Genomic DNA, 27677 nt, shown 5'->3' with positions numbered 1-27677 from the left:
CGTAAGCCTTGAGGTTGAGAATTTGAAGAGAAAACTCCTTACTATGACTTGAATTGCTGACCCTTCATCCTACGATCATGCTGGTACTAGTTCTTATTCAATCACTGAAAATAGTCTCAACATCAATCATATCACTCCTCCTGGGAACTTTTGTCTTTTATTCTTTGTTTTCCAAATGATTTGAAAACAAGTTGGTGGATATATTTAGCACTCTTTTGCTGAGTATCATTTTCATAGACAAACTTTTTTTTTGTCTTGAAATGTGCAGGTCGATCCTGGAGAGCTTCAATAAGCAGAACAATTCCTGCTTGAGTACGATCTCCATTTCAGACGATTGATAACAGTCTGCAAGCTCTCTTTAAGTATAACTGTCAGGAAAGACTGAATTGATAGTGAGTCATCTCTTAGAAAAAGTAGTCCTAAGGGTGGACTGATAAACACATGCTTTATGGATAGGGTAGATGCCAAGAAAATGTTACTGTTGCCTAGAGATAGCAAGTTAGGGCCATATGCATAACAGAGTTACTCATAATTCTAACAGAGAATTGAAGAAAACATTCTTTTCCCGAGTTACTGATGAGAATATAGATTCACAATGTAGAGAACATGGATTATAGATAGTACAGCATGCAACAGGTCCTTTGGTCCACAATGTCTGTGCCAATCACAATGTAAATCTAAAACTAATCCCATCTGCCTGCAAAAGGTTCATATCCCTCCATTCCCTTGCTGCTCATGGGTCTGTTGAAATAATAAATGTTCCTATCATGTCTTCATCTACAACTGTCCCTAGCAGTGTGTTCCAGCACCTGTCATCCTCTATATAAAATAAAACTTGCATCAGAGATTTCTTCTGAATTTTCCCCATTCCACTTTAAAGTTATGCTCTTTACATAGAAACGTAGAAAACCTACAGCACATTACAGGCCCTTCGGCCCACAATACTGTGCTGAACAAGTACTTACTTTAGAAATTACCTAGGGTTATCCATAGCCCTCTATTTTTCTGGGCTCCATGTACCTGTCCAGGAATTTCTTAAAAGAACCTATTGTATTCGCCTCCACCACTGTCACTGGCAGCCCATTTCACGCACTCACCACTCTCTGCGTAAAAAAAACTTAGCCCTGACATCCCCTCTGTACCAGCTTCCAAGCACCTTAATACTGCACCCTCTCGTGTTAGCCACTTAAGCCCTGGGGAAAAAGCCTTTCATTATCTTCTACACCTCTATCAGGTCACCCCTCATCCTCTGTCGCTCCAAGGAGAAAAGGCCAAGTTCACTCAACCTATTCCTGTAAGGCATGCCCTCCAATCCAGGCGACGTCCTTGTAACTCTACTCTGCACCCTTTCAATAGTTTCCACATCCTTCCTGTCGTGAGGTGACCAGAACTGAGCACAGTGCTCCTGTGGGGTCTGACCAGGGTCCTGTAATGCTGTAACATTACCTCTCAAACTCAATCCCACTTTAGTAGGGTCAATTTCCACTCTGGAAAAGACTGTGACTATCAACTCTGTCTATACTCTCATTATTTTCTATACTTCCCTCAAGGTGCCCCATAATCTCTGATAATCCAGAGAAAACAATCCTAATTTGTCCAATTCTTCCTTCCTAGCTAATACTTTCCAATCTTGCCAACGTTGTAGCAAATGCCTTCTGCACCTTCTCCAAAGCCACCTCATGCTTCCTTTTATGCAGCAACCAGATCTGGGCTCAATACTTTGCATGTGACCAGTGTATTTCCTACAGCTGAATGTGACTTATCTACTTTTATACTGAATGCCCTGAGTGATGGAGGGAAGCTGTGGTTAAAGTTAATAGCGTGGATGAGTTTAGGTGAAAGTGAAGTCAGAATATGAGAGGCAAAGAAATGGAAGGATGTGGAGATCAAGTCAATTGAAGAAACATTGAGAAATGGTTTGTGTAATATGAACATCAGCATGGATGTGATGGGCTGAGTGGCCTGTTTCACTGTCGTAAGTTCATAAAGTCAGATAATTTGCTCTTCCTTTCCTGTCACTGCATTAATTGCGGTAAAATAATGCTTACCAGAAGTTTTAGGTATTTAGATATGCTGGGTTTTTTTTACTATTCCAACTGCTGGTGCATCAAACCAATCAAAAGTCATTTAATAAAACCATTTAATATTATGGAGGGCCAAGAAGCAGAGGACAGGAGGAACCCATTTCCCTTTGTAGAAAGATTGCTCACCAGTGGGTACAGATATAAACAATGGGTAGATGGATTTCAGAGAAGTTGAAAACAAAAACTTTTACCCAGATAGTGTTTGGTGTATGGTGTCTGGTACTTGCTGGCTGAAAGTTGGAAGGTACTTGGTGACACAAGGGCGCTATGGTAGCATAGCATTTTACCATAACAGTGCCAGCAAACCAGGTTCAATTCCACCACTGTCTATAAGGAGTTTGTACATTCTCCTTGTGACCATGTGTGTCTCCTCAGAGTGCTCCAATTTCCTCCCACGTCCAAAGATGTACGGGATAATTAGTCACATGATGCAATTGGGCAGCATGGGCTCCTTGGCTTGTTACTGTGCTGTATCTCTAAATAAAAAATTACAAACCAAGATATGAGCAGTAGTAGCAAACAACTTTCTTCATTAACTTTTGTACCACCTTTTTATCTTTTACAAACAAAATAAGTGGCGGTCTCTCAGCTGGCAATAATTGATAACTGTGCAGGTTAAATAATCTAAAGAAAAAGATTTGAAACAATGCTTTTAAATTGAAATGAATTCTTTGAAAGTTTCTGGGCAGAGCACAAAGCAGAGTTGCTTTCAAGCCCGGATTTCTCATGAAGTTAATGTTCTGCTGAGAGCATATGAATCACCTTTAGAGGGAATAAGGGCTGAGGACCATACAACCTGAATTGTTTTTGTAGCATTATAGTGTAACAGGTATCAAAAATTAATTGGACATCCACTGTATTTGATATAAAATCCTGAAACTGGGAGCTCATTCCACACTCTCACTACCCTCTGAGTGGAGATGTTCTTTTTCATGTGCCCATTAAACTAAGTTCCTAAATGACCTATTTTCAAGAAATTATTTTAAACTGCTACATTCAAAACATTGTTATGGAATATTATATTGATGAAAATAATCACACAAGCAAAATTCATTTATTTTCAGTTTAGGGAGATTATAAATCTTTCATCAAAATCCAACACCACTGTAGACTATTTGACGTAATACACTGTGACTTTTCTTTTATTAATTTGCCTATCACCATTGGATCCACGAGGAAAGCAACAACAAATGGACTGTAAGGTGTTAAGCTTCTGCCTTTACTGCTCTTTGGGTGTGCAGTTTATTGAAATAATTGAGTGATCAGTCATGGATAGGCATATGGACAAGTAGCAACATTTGTCTTCACACAGAGAAGGCTATTTGTAAATGGGTTTGCAAAACTTAAGATATATGAAAACATACAGAAATACTTAACTTCTGAAAATGAAGTTTTTTTTTACTAACATTAGTATCCTTCATCAAATTGCAGATTTCTGCAGATTATAGAAGTTGTTGAGAAAAATGGAGAAATTATTTTAAATCCACAACAGCCTTTCAAAGCAGAGTTAAGATTTTCTCATTCAGTCTTTGTAAAGGCTAATGTAAGAGGGTTTAGGTAAAATAACAGAGACTTCTTGAACCAATTATATGGTGTTCTGGTGAGACCATATTGTGAATTTTGAGCATGTAGTTTTGTCCGAGAGGACGGGGTAGACGGAGTGCAACGAAGATTCTCCAGTATAAATCTCGGATCGTTGTATTTCTTGTTTGAGAAGAAGTTGAGAAGAATTCCTAATGTTCTGTAGAAATACCTGAAATTATTTTGGAGATATGATAGAGGATGCAGATTCAATGTTACCAATGGCTGGGGTGTCTAGAGCAGGATATCACAACTTCAGTAAGGGGTTGGCCATTCAGGACAAAGTTGAGAAGATTTTCTTTCATCCAGGGGATGGATATTGCTGTACAGAAAGGCAATGGAATATATTCAAGTCAGAAATTGATAATTGAGAATTAAGGCATGAGGAACCAAATATTCTCCTCCTACTTCTGATTCTTGTGTTCTGATGCACTATGACTGCTTGTCTTTAATGGTTTTAATTAAAAACCATAGTTGTGGAACACAACAGTACAGAAAGAGGCCATTTGGCCCATCTAGTCCATGCCGAACCACAACTTTGCCTAGTCCCATCAACCTGTTCCCGACAATAACCCTCCATACTTCTCCTGTACATGTACCTATCCAAACTTTTCTTAAATGTTGAAATTGACCTCACATCCACAAGTTGCATGAGCAACTTGTTCCACACTCTCACTATCCTCTTGAGTTGAGATGTTCTCCTTCATATGCCCATTAAATATTTCACCTTTCACACTTAACCCATGACTTCTAGTTGTAGTTTCATCCAACCTCAGTACAAAAAGCCTGATTGCACTTAACCTGTCTATACCCCTCATAATTTTGTATCATTTATTCATTCTGTGCCATGTTATATGATGTAGGTGATCATGGTCCTTCCATGATTATGATTGTTCTTGGCAAATTTTTTGCTGAAGTGGTTTGCCATCGCCTTCTCTGGGCAGTGTCTTTACAAGATGGATGACCTCAGCCCTTATCAATACACTTTAGAAATTGTCTGGCTGGTATCAGTTGTCGCATAAACAGGACTTGTGATATGCAGAGCTGCTCCACCACCTGCTCCTATTGTTTCTCATGACCCTGATCGGGGGGGGGGGGGCGCACGAAGCAGATGCTAAACCTTTCCCAAGGGTGAGCTGCAGGCTAGGGGAGGGAAGGAGCACTTTACACCTCCTTTGGTAAAGACGAATCTCCACCCCACCATCCATATTCCTTGATTAAATCCAGCCTCAATCTTCTATGTTCCATAGTATAAAGGTCTAACCTATTTAACCTTTCCCTATAATTCAGGTCCTCAATTCCTGGCAACAGCCTTCTACAGTTTCAAAGGCATTCTTTCAATGATATTTATATCTTTCTTGTAGGTAGGTGACCAAAACTGGACACAATACTCCAAATTAGGCCTCACCAACGCCTTAGACAATCTCAACATAACACCCCAACTCCTGTAGACAAGGGAAAATCTGCCGATGCTGGAAATCCAAGCAACACACACACACAAAATGCTGGAGGAACTCAGCAGGCCAGGCAGCATCTATGAAAAAGAGTAAACAGTCGATGTTTTGGGCCGCAACCCTTCGGCACGACTGGCGAGAAAAGCTGAGGAGTAGATTTAAACTGGAAGGGTGAGGGATGAAGTAAAGAGCTGGGAAGTTGATTGGTGCAAGAGTCAGAAGGCCATGGAAGAAAGAAAAAGGGGGAGGAACATTAGAGGGAGGTAGTGAGTGGGCAAGGAGATAAGATGAGAGAGGGAGAAGGGCATGGGAAATGGTGAAGGAGAGGGGCAGGGTGTGAGGTACATTACCGGAAGTTCGAGAAATCGATGTTCAGGTTGAAGGCTACCCGAATGGAATAAAAGGTGTTATTCCTCCAATGCGAAGTGGAGTTAAAATAGGTGGCCACTGGGAGATCCTGCTTTTTCTGGCAGACGGAGCGTAGGTGCTTGGTAAAGCAGTCTCCCAATCTATGTCAGGTCTCACCGATATACAGGAGGCTACACTGGGAGCACTGGACATGGTATACAACCCCAACAGACTCACAAGTGAAATGTCGCCTCACCTGGAAGGATTGTTCAGGGCCCTGAATGGTAGTGAGGGAGGAGGTGTAGGGGCAGGTGCAGCACTTGTTCTGCTTGCAAGGATAAGTGCCTGGAGGAAGATCAGTGGAGAGGGACGAATGGACAAGGGAGTCGTGTAGGGAGTGATCCTTGCTTCATAAATAACATTGATTTATGAATGCCAATGTTCTAAAAGCTTTCCTTACAAACTCATCTACCTGTGATGCCACTTTCAAGGAATTCTGGATCTGTCTTCCCAGATCCCGCTGTTCTACCACATTTCTCAGTGCCCTATTCTCGTTGTGTAAATCCTATCGTGGTTGATCCTGCCAAATCGCAACACCTTGCACTTGTCTGCATTAAATTCATCTGCCATTTATCAGCCAATTTTTTTCAGCTGGTCCAGGGCCCACTGCAAGCTTTGATAATCTTCCTTGCTGATCACAAAACCCCAATTCTGGTGTCTTACATTATCATCTAGATTGTTGATATAGGTGACAAACAACAACAGACCCAGAACCAATCCAATACACCATTCGTCACAGGCCTCCAGTCAGAGATGGCAACCATCTACAACGGCTCTGATTTTTCCATAAAGTCAACATCTATTCCAATTTACTACCTCATCTTGAATTCCAAGCGACTGAACCTTTTTTATGAACTTCCATCCGATACCTTGGGAAAGGTCTTGTTTAAGCCATGTAGACACATCCATTGCCTTGCCTTCATCAACTTAGCTGGTAATTTCCTCGGAAATATCTATAAAATTGGTTAAACACAACTTAACCATACACAAAGCTACGTTGTCTATCCCTAATCAGTCCCTGTCTATCTAAATACTTGTATATCCAGTCCATTAGAATACTTTCCCACTGCTGATGTCAGGCTCACCGGACTATAATTTCCTGGCTTATCCTTAGAGACTTTCTTAAACAACAGAAGAACATAAGCTGTCCTCTGATCCTCTGACACCTTACCAGTCTGAGAGAATACATTGTCGGACACTCGGGGCTTATCCACCTTAATTTGTCTCAAGACAGCAAACCTCCTTCTCTAATCTGTTTAGGGTCCATAACCTTGCATTTGCATTGCCTCACTTCTATAGACTCTGTACCACCTCCTGAATAAATACAGATGCAAAAAAAATCTATTTAAGATCTTCCCCCCATCTCTATTGGCTCCAAGCAGATTACTACTCTGCTCTTCCAGAGAACCAATTTGGTCCCTTGCTATCTTTTTGCTCTTAATATATCTGCACAAACCCTTAGGATTCTCCTTTGCCTTGTCTTCTTTTAGCCCTCTTGATTTCCTTCTTGTGTTCTCTTGCATTTCTTATACTCCTCAATACCTCCTTTGTTCCTGCTTGCCTTTACCTGCTGTGCCTCTCCTTTTTCTTAACCAGGGCCTCAATATCTCTTGAAAACCAAGGTTCCATAAATCTGTTACCCTTGCCTTTAATTCTGATAGAAATACAGTATTTGCAAACTCTGTACTCTTAAAATTACATTTACCAAATATATTTTTGCCAGAAAATAGCCTGGCCCAATCCACATTTGCCAGATCTATGTACTATCAAAATTGGCTTTTCTCCAATTTAGAATCTCAAACTAAAGATCTGACGTATCCTTTAACATCATTACAAAAATGACATTTTGATCTCTAGATGCACCGTGTTCCCCTATACAAACTTCTGTCACCTGCCCTGTCTCATTCCGTAATAGGAAACTGGTACACTCTCTAGTTCAGACTTCTACGTGTTGATGAAGGATGCTTTCCTGAACACATTTTTCCCATCTAGTCCTTTTACAGTATGGTATTACCAGTCAATATGTACCATCACAAACGGTATGTTTCTTGCAAAAGCCTGTGGTCTCTCTATAAACCCGCAGGCTGTTGGGTGGCCTATTATATAATCCCATTAATGTGGTCATACCTTTCTTGTTTGTCAGTTCTACCCATAACGTTCACTCAACAAGCTCTCCAGTCTGTCCTGACTGAGCACTGCCGTGACAATTTCCCTATCTAGTAATGCCACTCTCTTCTTTCAGTCCATCTGCTCTATCACAGCTAAAACAACAAAGCCCCAGAATATTGTACTGCAACCAAATCTAATGGCTACAATATCATAATTCAATGTGCTGATCCATGCCCTAAGCTCAACCACCTTTCATACGATATTCCCTGCACTGAAATGTACGCAGCTCAGAACATTAGTCCCACCATACTCGACATTTGCATGTAGTTTGAATAACATCCTCCTCCACAACCACTCCAGTATCTGTCCTGGTGCTGTGGTTCACAACCCAGCATCACTAGTTTAAATCACCCAGTGAAGCACTAGCAAACTTTCCTGCTGGATAGCAGTCCCCTTCCAGATCAGGTACAAGCCATCCCTTCTGGACACGCTCCACCTTCCCTGATGCAAAAATCTGAGGCCCTTCCTCCTTCACCAAATCCATAGCCATGTGTAAAACTGTATGGTCTTCTTATTTCTGACCTCGTAGCACATAGTATGGACAGCAATCTTGAAATCACAACCCTAGAGGTCCTGTCTGGTAACTTAGCACTTAACTCCCTGCAGCTCCTCATTACCCATCCTACCTATGTCATTGGTACCAATGTGAGCCACGACCTCTGGCTGCTCACTCTCCCTATGTAGAATGCAGCGGACTTGATCTGAGATGTCCCTGATTCTGGCAACCAGGAAGAAAAATATCATCGAGGAATCTCATTCTCATCCATAGAATCTCCTTTCTGGTCTACTAACCATTGAATCCCTTATCGCTACAGCTTGCCTCTTCTTCCCACTTCCCTTCTGAGCCACAGAGCCAGACTCAGTGCTAGAGACCTGACCGTTGCGGCTTTCCTCTGCTCGGTCATCCTGCCCAACGCTATCCAAAACAGTGTTCCTGTTGTGGAGGGGAACGGCCACAGGAATGCTCTACACTGACACCCTCTCCCCTTCCCCCCTCCTGACGGTCATCCAGTTACCTATGTCCTGCACTTTGAGTTTAACTACCTCCCTGTATGTCCTGTTTATCAACCCCTCATCCTCCTGAGTGATCCGGAGTTCATCCAGTTCCAGCTCCAGTCTGTTAGAAGCTGCGGCTGGATGTACTTCTTACAGGTGCCATCTTCAGAGATGCTGAAGGTCTTCCTGCCTTCCCACGTTCTGCACAAGGGCCATTCCAGTATCTGTTTGGCATCTCCACTGCTCTAAATGTGCAATAAGAAAGAAAGGTATATTTGTTTTTCATTATGTCCTGCACCTCTCCTCACCGGAGTTTCGATAAACCAATGACTCAACTCCCCACTCCAAACACTGGCCCACTTACACAATGGTTGCTCCCACCTGGCCACTCCGCTTAAAGTAACGTCTTTTGATTGGAGCAATACATGTTATGAGTGATGAACAGACCTGATGGACAATGGGGTGCAGAGTTAACCATTCCCAACCCCCCTCCTGAGAACTACGAACTATTGCTGTTGCTATGCTGCTCATGAGAGAGAGAGAGAGAGAGAGATAAAGCCCAGGCAAGAACATTTACTACAGATAAGAGGGGGAGAGAGACTGTTGATTTACTGTATTATGACTCTTCCTGGATTATTTACCTTCCACTACAAGGACTATACTTTGCTCGTTAACATTCCTCAGGAGATAGCAGGAGTGGCCTGATTTGATGGACACAGTCATTCAGAGTTGATGGATAGCTGAGACCCTGTGAGTGGGGATAAAAGACAGGTCTGGAGAGACACCCTTCATACACACTAGTGGCCACTGACTGAATGTTGGGAACCCACAGGAAAGGTGGGGGCTTCGGAGACTGAACCAGGAGATCGGTCAGTAAAGCTCACAGTGTTAACAGCAGGGCCGGTGGGGACTTGTGTGTGTGTCCACTCATGCCAGAGTGATGAGTCCACCACAGAAGAACGGTCTAGCTGAAGACCAGAGGGGTCATAACTGAATGGCCACAATGACACGACGGATTAAGAAAGCCACAAAAAGGTTTGCCAGCCGCAACTGTTGCTGTTACATCTCGCTCGCTCTCTCTCTCTCTCCATCGATTTCAACACAAACATAACTACTTCAGCATTTATGAACTGAACTCTATACTTTCTTATGATAATTTATTTAGCCCTAGACATCGATAGAGCTTGTTTATTATTGATTATTATTATTCCTACACTTTGAGGTTTATTACTGCTAACTTGTTTTATATGTATATTTGCATTTTTGATATTGTATTGTGTAGTTTACTAATAGACACCTTTAGTTTGGTACCACCAGACTCCAATGGATTCTTCTTTCTCTGCTGGTCAGACACCCAGTTACGGGGTATGTAACACACACACAAAATGGTTTTTTTTAATTGGCCCTGGCCAAGTGCCTAATTGTATGCAATCCAATGTCTCCTCAGTACTGTGATATGCAAAATAATGCCAACTGCTCCCTTTTGCTTCTTTTGCTCAATTCATTGCTCTCTTCATTGTGCTTATTGTCCTCGTTTCTCTCTTAAACTCTTTTTCCATATAGACTTTGCTTCCCTCATTTAGTTATCCTCTGTGCTTGTCATTTAATGTGGGCTTAGTTTGGCCATCATTACTATTTTTGAAAATTTGTTTGGTTTCGCTCTCCACGCTCATCCCTCATGTCTTTTTGTTGCCACTGCAGAATTGTGTACTCTAAGAAGTAGTTCTACTGCTTTTAATTATAACGCCGATTAGGATACACTGACTTTGGGAAGGCTCCTTCATGTCAGATGTCATCGGTTGGCACTGAAATCTAAAGAGGAGATTGGAGCCTTCTTCGTGTTACAGTACTTGGCAGTGGGCAAGTCATTCCATTTATTGGAGGAAATGAAACATATCTTGAAAGTAAATATTTCTAGGTTGTTTACCATTATTTCATGCCTATCAGATCTCTCTATGGAATGATAGTTGAAATTAACTGAAACGGTAGCAGTTGAATTGCAGTTGATCCTGTAACCTTGGGCTACAAAAGGATAAGGTCACTCAGTTATTACTGAATAACCAGCTGAACTTGGTTGATGAGTTGACTTGGCTTGATTTACAATTTGGTGTCGTAAGAGCTGCAAAGATACATAGTAAGAATTGGGTGGTGGTTTAGGCTTAACTTGATGAACTAAATTGTTTCTTCTTTCTCATTTACTTTCTGTGGTTGTTATGACTTTAAAATTACACACAAGTTATAAAACCACAGTTGGAATCAGTATCAGTTTTAATATCATTGGCATATGTTGTGGGTGAAATTTGTTATTTTGCGAGTTTGTTTTTTTTTCATTCAGAAATCTGATGCGGAGTGGAAGAAGCTGTTCCTGAAATGTTGAGTGAGTGTTTTTGAAGCTCCTCAACCTGCTCCTGAATGGTAGTAATAAGAAGAGGGGATATCCTGGGTGTTGGGGCTCCTTAATGATGAACGCCACCTTCTTCAGGCATTGCCTTTTAAAAGTGTCTTCAGTGTTGGGGAGGCATCATGATGGAGCTGGTGGAGTTTACATCTTTCTGCAGCTTTGAAAGCCATTACTTTCAAAGTCGTAGAGTTATAGCATCATACAGTATGTAAACATACCCTTCAGCCCAAATGGTCAGTGCTGGCCGAGATGCTGATCTAAGCTGGTCCCATTTGCTCTCATTTGGCAGGAGTATAGAATAAATATCATTCTACTTATGTAACGTACTTTTATCTTAAAAAGAACAATGAAGTGATTATTTCTATTTTATATCTCTTAATGCTTAAGCATGCATTATAAAAAAATACAAATAAATCCATATATAGTGTTACTGTGTTCAAACTTTCTTGTGAAATACTTCCCTTTTGTTTTTCAGTTTCGCTGTGAATGAAGTGTGTGGTTTTACACCTGAAGAGATGCTGGCTTTTTTCCTGATCGGCTTTCTTGTGCATCTTGTTTTCTTTGCCTCCATTTTTGACATCTATTTTACCTCACCACTGGTCCACGGAACTACCCCACATCGAGTGCCACATTCTCCACCAGCAAAGCGCCTTGTCCTCTTTGTTGCTGATGGATTGCGGGCGGATACATTTTTTGAACTGGATGTGAATGACCAGACGCGTTCACCATTCCTCCGGTATGAGTCGTGAAGATAAAAGAAAACACAGATCTTAAGTTAGACTGTAGAGAATATGATTTTTACATGTTTTGTAGAATGAAAATTGCCACCATAATATATGACATTAATTGAATTATGCATAGGGAATGCAAGAGAAACTTGCCTATAATGTAGAGCTTACCAATGATTGAGTAGTTCAGATGAATAGAATATATATATTTGACAGCATATTATTTGTGTACAATCCATCCCTTATAAAGTTTCCATTTGGCATCCTTTTGCCTTCCTGGTTTGCTGTGGATCTGACTTCTGTGACATGATGAGGAGCTCTGTGAGCTTGATGACTTTGTAGTTGCCTGAAATGAGGAATCCCTTTGAACTGACATTTGAAAAGGGAAGATCTGCACTGTAGACTTGCTAGCATTTTATAGGCTATTTTTGATTTGCTGTTCATTGTGAGCATCATTGCCTTGGTACAGTATATGCCAGAAAATTGCTATTTTCTCCCTAGTGGTGGTCCTTGTGGTGCTCATTTATGTCATCTCCAGTGTTTCGTATTTGAAAAACTAAGTAGTTACTGGCAAAGCTTCAAAAAGAAATATTGAAAATTCAGTTTGCTGGCTGATCAAAAGGGCCTATTCTGTGCTGTATCCAAATAAATAGATAGATAATTTTTTTTTAAAAATGAGGTACAAATACTTGGACAACACCAGGACACAAAATTCAAACGTTGTTAAAAGTGGGGAAAATTAATAAACTGTAAAAATCTATAAAAATAGTCTATCACTATCTATTTTAAGATAAATGGGCAGCATGGTCATGTAGTGGTTAGTGCAACACTCTACAGTACAGGCGACACGTGTTCAATTCCTGTCACTGCCCGGAAGGAGTTTCTGTGTTCTCCCTGGATTCCTCCAAGTGCTCCGGTTTCCTCCCATGGTCCAAAGACATACTGGTTTGTATGTTAATTGGTCATTGTAAACCGTCCCTTGATAAGGCTAGGATTAAATTGGGGGGGGGGGGGGTTGCTAGGTGGCATGGCTCAAAGGGCCAGAAGGATCCATCCTACACTGTATCTCAATAAATAGATAGGTAGATAATTATATACAGTTGCAAGAAAAAGTTTGTGAACCTTGCTATTACCTGGTTTTCTGCATTAATTATTCAAAAAATGTGGTCTGATCGTCATCTAAGTCACAATAATAGACAAACAGAATCTGCCTAAACTAATAACACATGAACAATGGTACATTACATGTCTTTATTGAACACATTATTGAATCATTTACAGTCCAGGCTTGGAAAAGTATGTGAAACCTTGTATTTAATAACTAGTAAAACCTCCTTTTGCAGCAACAACCTCCACCAAACTTTTCCTGTAGCTGCTGATCAGACTTGCACAATGGGGAGGAGGAATTTTAGATCATTGCTCCATACAAAACAGTTCATCAATATTTCTGGGATTCTCTGAGACACTCCTCTTCAGTCATGCCACAGCATTTCAATGGGTTAAGGTCTGGACCCTGACTTGGCCATTCCAAAACATAAATTTTCTTCTTTTTAAACCTTTCTATTGTTGATTTACTCTTGTGTTTCGGATCATTGCCTTGCTGATCATCCAGCTTCTAATAATCTTCAGGTGACGGATGGCTACCCTCACATTTTCCTATAAATTATCTTGATACAATTTTTAATTTATTGTTCCCTCAACAAATGCAAGCTGTCCAGGCCCTGAGGCAGCAAAGCTAGCCCAAAATCATGATGCTTCTTGTACCATTCTTCACAGTTGGAATGAGATTTTGGTATTGGTGTGCAGTGCCTGTTTTCGTCCAGACAGTGTGCAATTCTGACAAAACATTCAACTTTTGTCTCATCTGTCCACAGAACATTGTCCCAGAAGAGCTGTGGAACATCCAGGTGGTCTTTTGCAAACTTGCAGCAATGCTTTATTTGGAGAGCAGTGGTGTCCTTCCATGAACACTATTCTTGTTCAGTGTTTTTCTTACAGTGGACACATGAACTAGCAAGTCCTAAAGATTTCTGCAGGCCTTATGCTGTTACCCTTGGCTTCTCTTTCACATCCAGCATTGCACGTTGTGATCTTTGCAGGACATCCGCTCCTAGGGAGAGTAGCAACTGTACTGAAATTCCTCCATTTGTAGACAATTTCTCTTACTGTGGACTGATGAACACTCAGATCTTTAGAAATGCTTTTATAGCCTTTTCCAGCTTCATGCATCTCTACAATTCTCCTAAGGTCCTCTGAAAGTTATTTTGATCAAGGCACAGTGCACATAAACATTTCTTTCTTGAGAAGTGCGGGCTCTGTCAGTAACCTGGCTTTGTTTGTCTTTTTTACAGGGCAGGGCACCTCTGCAACTCACACCTCCTATCTCATCTCATTGATTGAAACACCTGACTCCAAATAGCTTTTATAGAAGGCATTACCCCAGAGGTTCAGATGCTTTTTTAAAACCTAGACTGTGATTGTTTAAATGGTGTACTCAGTTTTGAAGAGAAGTACAATTTTTTGTGTGTTATAATACACACAATACAGGCCCTTTGGCCCACAAAGTTGTGTCGAACACGTCCCTACGTTAAAAATTACTAGGCTTACCTATAGCCCTCTATTTTACTAAGCTCTATGTACCTATCTAAAAGCCTGTTAAAAGACCGTATTGTATCCGCCTCCACCACCGTTGCCGGCAGCCCATTCCACGCACTCACCACTCTCTGAGTAAAAAACTTACTCCTGACATCTCCTCTGTACCTACTCCCCAGCACCTTAAACCTGTGTCCTCTTGTGGCAGCCATTTCAGCCCTGGGAAAAAGCCTCTGACTATCCACACGATCAATGCCTCTTATCATCTTGTGCACCTCTATCAGGTCACCTCTCATCTTCCCTCACTCCAAGGAGAAAAGGCCAAGTTCACTCAACCTATTCTCATAAGGCATGCTCCCCAATCCAGGCAACATCCTTGTAAATCTCCTTTGCACCCTTTCTATGGCTTCCACATCGTTCCTGTAGTGAGGTGACCTGAACTGAGCATAGTACTCCAAGTGGGGTCTGACCAGGGTCCTATATAGTTACAACATTACCTCTCGCCTCCTAAATTCAATTCCACGATTGATGAAGGCCAATATGCCTTCTTAACCACAGAGTCAACCTGCGCAGCTGCTTTGAGCATCCTATGGACTCAGACCGCAAGATCCCTCTGATCCTGCACACTGTCAAGAGTCTTACGATTAATACTGTATTCTGGCATCATATTTGACCTATCAAAATGAACCACTTCACACTTTACTGGGTTGAACTCCATCTGCCACTTCTCAGCCCAGTTTTGCATCCTATCAATGTTTCGCTGTAACCTCTGACAGCCCTCTACACTATCCACAACACCTCTAACCTTTGTGTCATCAGCAAACTTACTAACCCATCCCTCCACTTCCTCATCCAAGTCATTTATAAAAATCACAAAGAGTAGGGGTCCCAGAACAAATCCCTGAGGTGCTCCACTGGTGACTGACCTCCGTGCAGAATATGACCCATCTACAATCACTCTTTGCCCTCTGTGGGCAAGCCAGTTCTGGATCCACAAAGCAATGTCCCCTTGGATCCCATGCCTCCTTACTTTCTCAATAAGCCTTGCATGGGGGTACCAATCAAATGCCTTGCTGAAATCCATATACACTACGTCTACTGCTCTACCTTCATCAATGTTTAGTCACATCCTCAAAAAATTCAATCAGGCTCGTAAGGCACGACCTGCCCTTGTCAAAGCCATGCTGACTACTCCTAATCGTATTATACCTCTCCAAATGTTCATAAATCCTGCCTCTCAGGATCTTCTCCATCAACTTACCAACCATTGAGGTAAGACTCACTGGTCTATAGTTTCCTGGGCTATCTCTACTCCCTTTCTTGAATAAAGGAACGACATTCGCAACCCTCCAATCCTCGGGAACCTCTCCCGTCCCCACTGATGATACAAAGATGGGTGGTTTGGGGTGGAATATTGCAGTAGTTAAGCATAATGGAGAAAAGCACCTAATCTTTTTCTGCTGATGAAGATACCAATTTGCTTATATTTTTATGTCTTGAAAAATATCATCAGATTATGCACATATTGGGACTTTGATATTCTCTCCGTAAAATCACATTAAGACTCAACAAATAGCAGGTATGATAAATGACAGGTGATGACTGAAGGATTAATTTTGCCTGAAGCCTGTCGTTCCATTTTTTTTCAGTTCAGCACAGCAAGCAGATGGAGATTTGATTAGTACCTTCTGGGTATGTCTACACCTCTGAGAATGTGGTGCTCTCTCAGTACAATTCAAAAAGGACAGCCTTGATGATCTGCTCATTCTGCAGTGGAGACCAGCCATTCAAAACATGTCCAAAACACTTTTTCTCCCTTGGCACAAGTGTTTGCTTTATTAATCCATTAAAAAAAAATAGGTCTGCTTAAATTCTGCTAAAAGCAGTGCTCATCACTTGCCTGTCAATTCCCAGAAGTTTGTTATAATTAGTTTGAATTAATTAATTTTTCTTCATGACCAGGTTCAGAAATTGTGTTTTGACTCTAGTTCCAAAGCCTTTATAATTAGGGGAGGAGGAGGGAAAGCTTGTACTGTGGTAGTATGGTGGCGCAGCAGGTAGTGCTGCTGCCTCTCAGCTTCAGCAGCCCGTGCTCCATTCTGACATCCAGTTGCTCTCTGCATGGACTGTTAATGTTCAACCCTGTGTTTCCCCCAAACCTCCCCACCTCCAGCTGTTCCAATAGCTCCCCACCACCATGTCCCAAAGGTGGTTGAAAATTACCCTGAGCTTAAGCTGGGGATAGGAGAATTGGGGTGTAGTTAATGAGCACTTGAGGGAGAATAGCTTTCAGGAAAATAATCGGGTGCATATGATCGATGGGATGGCTCTGAGAGCTGGTATAGATTTAATGGTTCCTGAATGGTTCCTTCTGTGTCACAAGGACATAGTTCAGTAACAAATTGGTATGTAATCTACTCAAATTCAGGAGCAATAAAGTTCTGTTAGATTTTTATTTTCATTGTCAACATTAAAAGCATTACTACAATATTAAAAGCATATTGTATTCTGCATTCAGGGATGTGATCAAGGAGAGAGGAAGTTGGGGTGTGTCTCACACACGGGTTCCCACTGAATCCAGGCCTGGTCATGTGGCTTTGATTGCAGGGTTTTATGAAGATGTCAGTGCTGTTGCTAAAGGTATGCAGTACTTAATTAGTTTTTATATTTTACTGAATTAAATTGTGTGCTATAAGAAAGAAATGAGTATGTATAAAAAATTTAAAAAAACAATATTTTCTCCTACAAATGATTATCTCCTGTTACTGCTTAACACCAGGGAGAGATTTCTGTCCACTTGTTTTGTTAGATGGCAAATTAAAGTTTACTTAGCATTTCACTGTGCAGTTTAATATTCATTGCCCAAATTTGTGACAGAACCACACATTTTGCTTTTTGTTTTAATAAAATTCCATGCAGTTTATTTCAATGACCTTTAATTTGTTTTGCAGGAAAGTAATCATTATTTAATTTTTTTTTATTTCAACCTGGGTACAGTTTTTATTTCTTTTTACCCACAAATATAGGTTAGTATTATTTTGTCAGTAAATTTAGTGCTGATGCAGGTGACATTGTTTATAATACTTTATTAAAGCACAAGTTCGGCACGATAGCGTAGTGGTTAGCACAACGCTTCACAGTACAGGCAACCGGAGTTCAATTCCCGATGCTGCCTGTAAGGAGTTTGTATGTTTTCTGAGTGACCACGTGGGTTTCCTCTAGGTGCTTCAGCTTCCTCCCACAGTCCAAAGACGTACTGGTTCATAAGTTAATTAGTATTGTAAATTGTCCCATGAGTAGGCTAGGATGAAATTGGCGGATTGATGGGTGGCATAGCTCGAAGGTCCAGAAGGGCCTACTCCATGTTGTATCTCAATGAATAAGTACATAAACAAACATTTTTGAAACAAATAGTTAAGCATAACCAAAAATAAATAATATGTAAGATTGCTAGCTTTTCATTATGGCTGCAATTCAGAAAGAGTTGATATCTAAACCGTGAATTTCGGAAGCAAAATCAGTACATGTTGGAAAATCTCTGAATGAGAAGGAAAAAGCAAGCGTCTTGGATCAAAGATCTTCAGCTGAGCATTTAGAAGATTTACTGCTTAGACCTGCTGGATTAATAGAAGTTATTTTGCTATATTTAGCTTTTAATCAAATATGGCTTTTTGCAAACACTTTTTTAAAATTCCTACAGGTTGGAAAGAGAACCCAGTTGAATTTGATTCTGTTTTTAATGAGAGCAGATACACCTGGTGCTGGGGAAGCCCTGACATTTTACCAATGTTTGCAAAAGGTAGGTAAACCTCAATGCAAACTGTAAAAAAAAAAAATTTCCTTTTAAGCAGGTAAGTTACAGGGAAAGAGGAGAGGTGGGAGGTTTTGGGATCCAATTCAAGAGTTTAGTCAATTTTTAAAAAATACTTTGGATGTTAGTGTTCTGAAATAATAGCAGAAAATAATGACAACACTTTGCAGATCAGGGAGCATCTGTGGAAAGCAAAACCAAGTAAACATTTCATATTGGTTTCTCAGCATGACCTGCTGAGTGTTTCCAGTATTTTCATTTTTTATTCCAAAGTTTCATGCCCTGGCCGCTGAAGGCTCCTTTGCCAAATGTGGCGTGATTACATTCAAGAACATTCACGAGTTCAGAATTGGAAGAGTTCCAGAATGTTTGTGGAGCAGAAGGGGCTTTCAGAGAAATGGATGAGTTAATCTGTGGAGAGATAAGAAAACCAAGAAGAAAATGTTAAAAATCAAGGTGTTGTTTGGGAATTGGCACAGTGTGATGGATGAATAGGTGTGTAGTGTGATATGACGGTGGAGTTTTTCTTTATCGAGGATGGGAAATGGAAGGAATCTTGACTAGTTGTCTGGAAGTAATGAAAATGTAGATGAAGGTTTCACCACAGATAAACTAAGACAAAGGTAGGTGACCTTAAAGGGGTGAGTAGATGGAGACGGTCCCAAGTAGAGGATCAAAAAGTGTTTGGAAGCTGATCTTGGGATTGAATACGGAAAGTCTGAGAGCAGTCATGTTTTCAGATAGTTGTTGGGAGAAGAATGGAGTTGTGGTAGGAAAAGCAGTATCCAGCATTCTGATAGAGACTGATAGGGTGGATGCTCACAAGCTGTTTCCTTTCACTGTTGTTCAAGAAATGGGGACATAGTCTCAGGATAAGGACTGGACAAAAATTAAAGGAATTGGAGAGCTGTGGGGATTGACAAGTAACTGGAAAATGGATAAAGCATAGCTTCTGCCATGATCATATTGAAGGGTGGGACAATGACAAGAAGCTGTTTATGCTTCAGTTTATGTCTCTGTTGAGAAAGCTGGTTATCAATATAGTATAATTTTAGCAAACTTTCTTCTTATATTGTGAAGTAGAATGCTACAGCACAACACTCCATACTGGCTCATTGAAAGTATTATCAGATTGGTCTGATTATTCAGCCCCTAACCCTAACCCTAACCCTAACCCTAGTACATCTTCCTCTATTTCCTCTATTTATACAAGTCCTTCTTGAAAGTTATTGAAACAAGTTGCACCTCCCCTCTGTAGTAGTAGTGCCTTTCAGATCTCAAAAACATGATGTGTGAATTTTCACAATCAAGAGAAAATCTGCGGATGCTGGAAATCATACCACAGTTGTTTGTTTAGCCAGTTCCCTTTCTTACATGTCTGTTAGTACCAGCAATTCTGTTACTGGAAAGCATTATTGCTTGTTATTCAGTCAAAACTTTTCCATAATTTTGAACAGCTCTATTTAATTTTTGTTTAAAGCTTCATTTATTTTAAGGAGAATAATTTGTTTTTATCCACCTACCCTATGTAACTGAAGTCTTTCAAACTTTAAACCTTGTTCCATTATAGTAAATGACCACTATACCTTTGGATGAATTAACTCCTGCAGAAAACTGATATCTCTGGAAATATGGTATGAATATTGCTCTCTCGGTAATAAGAGTTTGTGCTCCCTATTATCAGTTCCAAACTGTACATCTTTCTTGCTTTGTCAGTTGAAAATAAGGTTCAGAGAGGGAGTGAATCATGTGTCAATGCATTGCCTGCACCATGTAATGTTCACACAGGTTTAATACACGTGCATTTCTAGAGTTCTGGACTATATTTTAATATAGAAATTAAGAGCCAGTTTCAGAGTGTGCTGTCTTAATTTCCCCTATTCCCCCCACCACCATCTCAAATTACATAAGGAGATAGATTTTCTAATAATTCACAATTCTGTAAAATCTGCAAATGTGTGGAAATAAAATAGTGTATGTAATCAGTGGAAATGAGTGAAACTTATTTTAATGGCCCCTTGTTGCTTTACTGGTGCCTAAGCAAGCATCCTGTTAACATTCACCATGATGTTGCAAATAAGATTCACTTATATTTACAACCTCAAAGGAAAAATCTGCCAGAATATTGAAATACCAGTGTTTGACTCATAAAATTTGTGATTCATGATGTATTCTGTGTGTCCAATGTCCAGGTGCTAAGTTATTTTTATTTCACTGAAATGAAGACTTCATTTTCTTGTGATATAGGTGCCAGTGGTGACCATATTTATACTCACATGTACCCAGCTGAAAAAGAGGATTTTGCTGCTGAAGATGCATCAAGACTAGACACTTGGGTATTTAATGAAATGAAGGTATGTACAATGTTCTGGCCAGACACATCAACAAGTGTGGAGCTCCTGAGGATTTCCCAGGAAATATTTATTATCCTCTTAATAAGTTACTATTTCTGATCTCTTCTGCATCTAATTTTCAGGATGAAGTGACAGCATATTTTTTTAATAGTGATTTTGGGATTTTGGTCCCACAAGTTGTAAAAATGATATAAATTGGCCTTGGTGTTGGGCATTTCTCTGAAGCTGGGGCTAGGTTTAGGCATGCTTTGGGACCACAATAAAAGAAATATTACTTGATGAATTGTGTACGCTAACATTTGTCACAAATTTTTCTATTTTTTCCTGCAACAGAACTTCTTTCAATATGCCAAGAGTAATGAAACACTTTCAAACAAAATGAAAGCAGATCAGGTTGTTTATTTCTTGCACTTACTTGGCCTGGACACAAATGGACATGCTCATAGGCCAAAATCAAGGTAATTATCAATCTTTTTTAAATGAAATTGCTTGCTTCCATTTCTAGCCTTTTATTTTTTCAGCTTCCTCATCTTGTTAGATTCATGTATTGTTCCTTGCTTGAAAGGCTGCAAATATTTTGTTATACCTCAAAAATTGTACAAAATGTACCAAACAGGGAGTATAAAACTGAGCTGAAAATTAATAACATAACAATTGCTGGAAGCTATTGCAAGGATAAGTATTATTTGCCATGGTAATATGGTTAATGATTTGATGTTCAGAGCAGAGTATGGGTGTTTTGCTCTATATATATATATATTTACAAAATATATCATTACACAAAATACTCTCAGTGGCCATTTTATTAGGTACCCCTGTACACCTGGTTAATGCAATTACCTAATCAGCCAATCATCTGGTAGCAACTCAATGCAGACATGCACTGTCATTTTGTTTTTATGGCTGTTCTATCCGCAAATAGGAAGAAATTTCCACTGTGCAACAGATCCGTGATATATACCCCATTTATTATGTCTCCTCAAAAAAAATCTAGTCTTCATAATAAGTACAATACAATCTGCCTGCAATAAAATGCAGAGCAGCGATCGTGAATATATAGCTGACTGTGATGTAGTGGTATCTGCACCAGACTTCAAGGCGAGTGGTCCCGGTTTCGAATCCAGCTGGCTGCTTCCACGCTTTCCATCCGTGCTGGGTTGAGCATCAAGCTAGCAACTTGGCTTCGTAAAAAAACCAAACAAAAGGGCTACATAAACGTCAAGGTTGTCATCCGATATGTCACATGGCACAGAAAAATTTTGGGAAAAACCTATTGGTCTTGACTTTCCAATGATGTAAAGCTATTAGTTGAATGTTATCGTTAGTGAGTGGACAGATCTTGGATTTTGTCACAGCCTATCAACTTGGCTCAGCACCTTTGATAAGATGATGAGCACTAGGTGCTGTCTGCCTGTTTCTATTGCTGGTAAAGCCATAGCTCATGTTCTCATGAAGGCATGTGCAAAAAATTTTGTTGAAACATGGCATGCAGTGCCACCCTTCAAATACTTAAGCTTCACCAATAGTAAAAGCATACAGAATGATCATCTTCACTGCCAAGTGAATCAGCATATGAGATTTTACACCCTGAGGGTAGTGCGTTGTTTTCACAGGAAAAGGCTCATACTTCCTTGCCACTAGCTAGCTGGTTGCGAGAACACTTGGCACTGGATGATAAGTTTTGAAGAACTCCCAGACCTAGTGTACACTTCAGTATTTGGATAGTAAATAGTTACAATAACAACTCTATTTAGAAATGATGTAATTAATTGTTTTTAAAGATTAATATTAATTTTTGAACATTTAAAAAAAAATGTTTCATTTATTTCAATTTATCCCCGTTATTCTTTTATTATTAACAAAATAATGAATGTACGTAAATAAGCAACAGGACTCATCCCTTTTCATTAAAGTCCATAATTATTGTTGCTAATTCATTAATCAATGATCGTCTCTGCTCAAAACAGGAGAGAATTTATAGAAGATTATCACCAATTTGGGCACGTGTTCTCAAAAATGTTTGTCACCACTGTGATGGACTGTTAACTCAGTGGCATATTATTACTTGCAGGAGTGGAACTTGGTGTGGTCTTCCACTGATGCAGCCCAGTCACTTCAATGTTCGACGTCTTTTGCATCCAGAGATGCTCTTCTGCACACCACTGCTATAATGCATGTTTATTTGAGTTACTGTTGCCTTCCTTTCAAGAGGAATAGAATATAACAGCAAGGAGATAATGCTGAGGTTTTATAAGACACTAGTCAGGCCACACTTGGAATATTGTCAACAGTTTTGGGCCCCATATCTTAGAAAGGATGTGTTGTCATTGGAGAGAGTCCAGAAGAGGTTCACGAGGATGATTCCAGGAATGAAGGGGTTAACATACGAGGATTGTTTGGCAGCTTTGAGCCTGTACTCACTGGAATTTAGAAGAGTGTGGGAGGATCTCATTGAACCCTACCAAATGTTGAAAGGAATAGACAGGGTGGATATGGAGAGGATGTTTCCCGTTGTGGGGGTGTCCAGAACTAGAGGACACAGCCTCAAAACTGAGGGTCGACCATTTAGAACAGAGATAAGGAGGACTTTTTTTCAGTCAGGGTAATCTGTGGAATGCTCTGCCACAGACAGTTCAAAATCAGAATCAGGTTTATTATCACTGGCATGTGACATGAAATTTGTTAACTTAGCTGTAGCAGTTCAATGCAATACCTAATCCAGAAGAGAAATAATAATAATAAAAAATAAAATATTAATAACTATAAGAATAATAAATAAGTAAATCAATTATGGTAATCGTATATTGAATATTTTTTAAAAAACGTGTCAAAACAGAAATACTGTATAGTTTTAAAAAAAAAAGTGAGTTGTGGAGGCCTAGACTGTGGGGATATTTAAAATGAAAATTGATAGTTTCCTGATCGGTCAGGGCACCAAAGGTTAAGGCAAGAAGGCAGGAGTCTGGGGTTGAGTGGGATCTGGGAGCAGCCATGATGGAATGGCGGAGCAGACTCGATGGGCTGAACGACCTAATTCTGCTCATGTTTTATGGTGTTAACTCTAATATTACTTTATAGAATGATCATGGAGTTATTTAACATGGAAGCAAACCCTTCAGCCCAACTGGTCCTTGCTGACCAAGATGCTCCATCCGTGCTAGTCCCATTTGCCGACATTTGGCCAATAACCTTCTAAACCTATCCAATCAGTGTTCCTGTCCAAATGTCTTTTAAAAGTTGGTGTTACACTTGCTTTAACCGCTCTTAGTGTAAAATCAGAAGGTTGCCCCTCAAGTTCCTATTAAATGTTTTCTCCTTTCCTTAAAATCACGTCCTCTGTCCTTGATTCCCTTAGCATGGGAAAACAACTGAGTGCATTGACTCTTATCTATGCCCCACATGATTTTATACTGTAATATTTCAGTCTTTTGCAGTCCAAGGAATAAAGGCTTAAAATGTCAGATCTTTCCCTTTATCTCTATTCCTCAAATCCTGGCAACATCCTTTCAAATCTTTTCTGCTCTCTTTCTAGTTTAAAAGCATATTTTCTATAGCAGGGTGACTCAAGACTCCCAATTGCAGCCTCACCAATGTCCTGTACAACTGAACTTCACCTTTCTACTCAATGACCTGACTTATGAAGACCAGCATCTCAAAAGTCTTCTTTGCCATCTTCTCTACCTGTGAGTCCATTTTCAGGGAGTCATGCACTGTAAGGTTCCTCTGTGTTACTCCTCAGAGCCCTACCATTCGCTATGAAAGCCCTACGTGGATTTGACTTCTTAAAATGTAACACTTTGCACTTCTTCAAATTAAACCCTTTGGCCCACTTACAAAGCTGATGATTATCCCCTGGTAATTCTTGATAACATTCTTCAGTGTCCAAGTTCCCACATATTTTGTGACCTAGCAGTGACCACGGAGGCTCACCACCAAGAAACGACCTTCCACTGTCACCCTTTTCAATCAAACAGCTCTCCTGGATTTCATGCGATTTAACTTTCCCGATCAGCCAATGCATGGTGTTGAGCTTTTCATTTGTATTTCCGTGATGATTTTGCCCGTTCTTTATGGGTATAAATTGCAGAGCAAAATGCTGAAGGGTTTCCTTATAATAAGCATCAAGGGATGTTTTTACCTTTATCTGTCATTGTGGAAAAAATGTATTTCCATGTTTCCAGTAGATGTTAAATGATGGAAATGCAGTTACCTTCCCAGTGTTTCTGAGAGCAGATCAGTGATGCTGTTGTGAGAAAGCTGCTTTGATGCCAGTCCATCATTCCAACTAATGAGCAAACCTGATCTTCATAGAGTTGTGAAAATTTATGATACAGAATGAAGTGTATCCTCTGCCGTTAACCCCAATTCCTGTATCTCAGAGAATATTTTTGTAGTTTCTGACTCTTATTGTTTTTTATTTAAATATAGTGAGTTTTCATTTACCAAGTTCCACATTACTCCTTGTTGTTTCTGGGTTCCAAAGAAAGCTTCCCCAGCTTAGCTGATCTCTCCTCACACTTGGCTCCAGCTCTGGCAGTATCCTTGCAGATTACTTCAATGCTGCCTTTTGTGCTATCATTGTTACCACTTCTGAGCGTCTTATTTGTGGATATTTCACTAGTACGCAGGATTTTCATCCTTTTCCTTTCTACTTCCTCATTCGAAATGAAATACAACTTTGGAATTTGAAAGTAACTATAACACCGGTGAACATTGGCATTTGCTGAAGAGATGGTCTTGGAGAAGCATTTTATTTTTCTGAGCACATTTAATTTTTAGTTGCTGCTTTCCCATTGATGGAGTGGAATCCAAATCGGAATAATCCAAGTTCTTTCTAGTGTTTGTGGTAATGTACTGTAGCTCCTTCTGTGTCACGCTATGTATGTAAGGTCTGAGGTCAGTGAGGGTGAAGTGCAACTCGGAAATTGGCAACACATTCACCTGGAACACAGTCGGCCCTCCTTATTCGCGAGGGATTGGTTCCGGGTCCCCTTGCAGATACCAAAAAACGCGGATGCTCAAGTTCCGTATTTAACCTGTCGCAGTGCGTTGGTCTTTAGGACCCAGCAGAACCCCGGACCTTATTTAATCTGTCTCAGTGCAGTGGTCTTTAGGACCCAGTGGAGCTCTGAATCCGCAGTGTTTCTGTTCACAAAAATAATCACGATCACAATTGAAAATGAAGTGGAAATAATAAAGCAATCGGAAAGAGGTGAAACACCATCGGTCATTGGAAAAGCGTTAAGCTATAGTCGGTCAACATTCGGAACAATTTTAAAGGATAAATTGAGAAAGGCCCTGCCCCGATGAAAGCTACAATTATTACTAAGCAACGCAGTGGTTTAATTATTGAAATATGTACGTTTCTTAAGTGTTTTATATGCATAGAAAGGTAAAATATATACTATATACTAAGACAAACGTTTGATTAACTAACGCTAAATAATACCGGATGTACCTGTTCCGACTTACTTAGTAAGAGAACTTACGGTTATTTTCGCTCCCAATCCACGATAAGCTACGCACATCCTCCTGTATACTTTAAATCATCTCTAGATTACTTATAATACCTAATACAATGTAAATGCTATGTAAATAGTTGATATACTGTATTGTTTAGGGAATAATGACAAGAAAAAAAGTCTATACATGCTCGAACAGCAAGTGCGGGAAGAGCACGTCCGGGTTTTCTCGATTCGCGGTTGGTTGAATTCACGCATGCGGAACTCGCGGATAAGGAGGGCCGACTGTACTGCCATTCTGATCGGTAGAGGAGGAAAAGCTATAATGTACTTAATAGAATATTTCAGGAAAATTTTGAGATACAAATTTCAAGTATTATTAGTGGGTTGAAGTGATGTGGGAAGTTACTCGTAATGATGGATCAGTAACCTGAAATGTGTGACATGTGGAGCTCTTTGCATAGTGCCCTAGTCCTGTAATTTGAAAGCATTGACAGTTCTGTCTACCTGGTACAGCAGAGTTTCTCCATTGCTGGGGATACTGATTAAAGAGCTCAAAATTCCACTGATTTTTTTTATATAGTGCACATAATTTTGTAAATTAGGACACCACATGCCAGTCCATATAATGTTTATGATTAATAGGTTTCACTTTATCTCTTGAATCTGATTTACTGGAAAAGTGTTAGTAGGTGTGATTTTACTGGAAGGTTAAATTGCCTTTCCCCTCATTATATTCATCAAAGCCACAGAGGGATCAAGTGCTCATTAGTTCTTTTTGGCTCTGTTTGAGTGTCTGCTCTATTATTATTCAAGGCTACATGCTCCTACTGAATTGTCTAAAACAGGGTTTCCCAACCTGGGGTCAACTGACCTTTTGGTTTATAATAAGGGTCCATGACACTAAAAAGGTTGGGAACCCCTGGTCTAAAATCGAGTAGATGTTTTATTCTGACTGAACCAAAGCTTGTATTGTTAAAGTTGAAAAGTCCATTTCAAACTGCATGTATCATCTAGTTCCTGTACTTGAGCATTTGAAGTTGTGCAATAAAACTACTGTTCTGAAATTTACAGAATTCCAGATTGCTATTCAGAATTTTTATATGATATGCTAGCTTTTGTTGTACTTTCTGGATTTTTATTCATTTGAATACATTGACAAAAGACATTTGGCTAGCAGGTTTGTTTCTTTAGAAGCCAATTGCTTTTCCATTCGGCTGTTGTCAGGTCCTGTTGCAAATTTTCCTCTCTATCAGCTCAGTGTAGCTGCTATCTATCTGAAACTTAACCTGACTGTCTTCAACCGATTTGAGGTGGATCACATGTTTGTGCTACTTTAAAGCTTTATTTGACACAAGTACATTGAAACATTGAAAATATTATATGTGTCAATGACCAGTCAAATAAAATGTGCTGGGGGCAGCCTGCAAGTGTGGCCGTGCTTTTGGAACCAACGTAACATGCCCACAACTTACTGACATTTACTAACCTGTGTGTCTTTGGAATGTGGGGAGGGGGGAGCTGGAGCACTCAGGGGAAACCCATGCGGTCACATACAAATATGAGTAGGTACACATGTCTTACAGGCAGTGGTGAGAATTGAACCCCGATCACTGGCACGGTGAAGCATTTCATTA

General features: G+C 40.1%; 1 protein-coding gene across 5 annotated transcripts in view; it reads left to right on the top strand.

Annotated features, from left to right (window-relative positions):
* pign (phosphatidylinositol glycan anchor biosynthesis, class N) overlaps positions 1-27677 on the top strand; it is a 132866-nt gene that overhangs the window by 11023 nt on the left and 94166 nt on the right. For 4 of the 5 annotated variants that reach the window (XM_073024294.1, XM_073024292.1, XM_073024290.1 and 1 more), the window contains exons 2-6: positions 11569-11829; positions 16932-17053; positions 18114-18212; positions 20472-20578; positions 20912-21036. In XM_073024294.1, coding sequence (XP_072880395.1) covers positions 11609-11829; positions 16932-17053; positions 18114-18212; positions 20472-20578; positions 20912-21036 — 674 coding nt within the window. In that variant the 5' untranslated portion in view covers positions 11569-11608. The remainder of the gene's footprint in view (positions 1-11568; positions 11830-16931; positions 17054-18113; positions 18213-20471; positions 20579-20911; positions 21037-27677) is intronic. The other variant, XM_073024291.1, reaches the window with a different exon arrangement.

This window comes from Hemitrygon akajei, chromosome 20 (assembly GCF_048418815.1).
Source record: "Hemitrygon akajei chromosome 20, sHemAka1.3, whole genome shotgun sequence".
NCBI lineage: Eukaryota > Metazoa > Chordata > Chondrichthyes > Myliobatiformes > Dasyatidae > Hemitrygon > Hemitrygon akajei.
The sequence above is the reverse complement of the archived record's forward strand: the minus strand, read 5'-3'. Positions and strand labels throughout refer to the sequence as shown.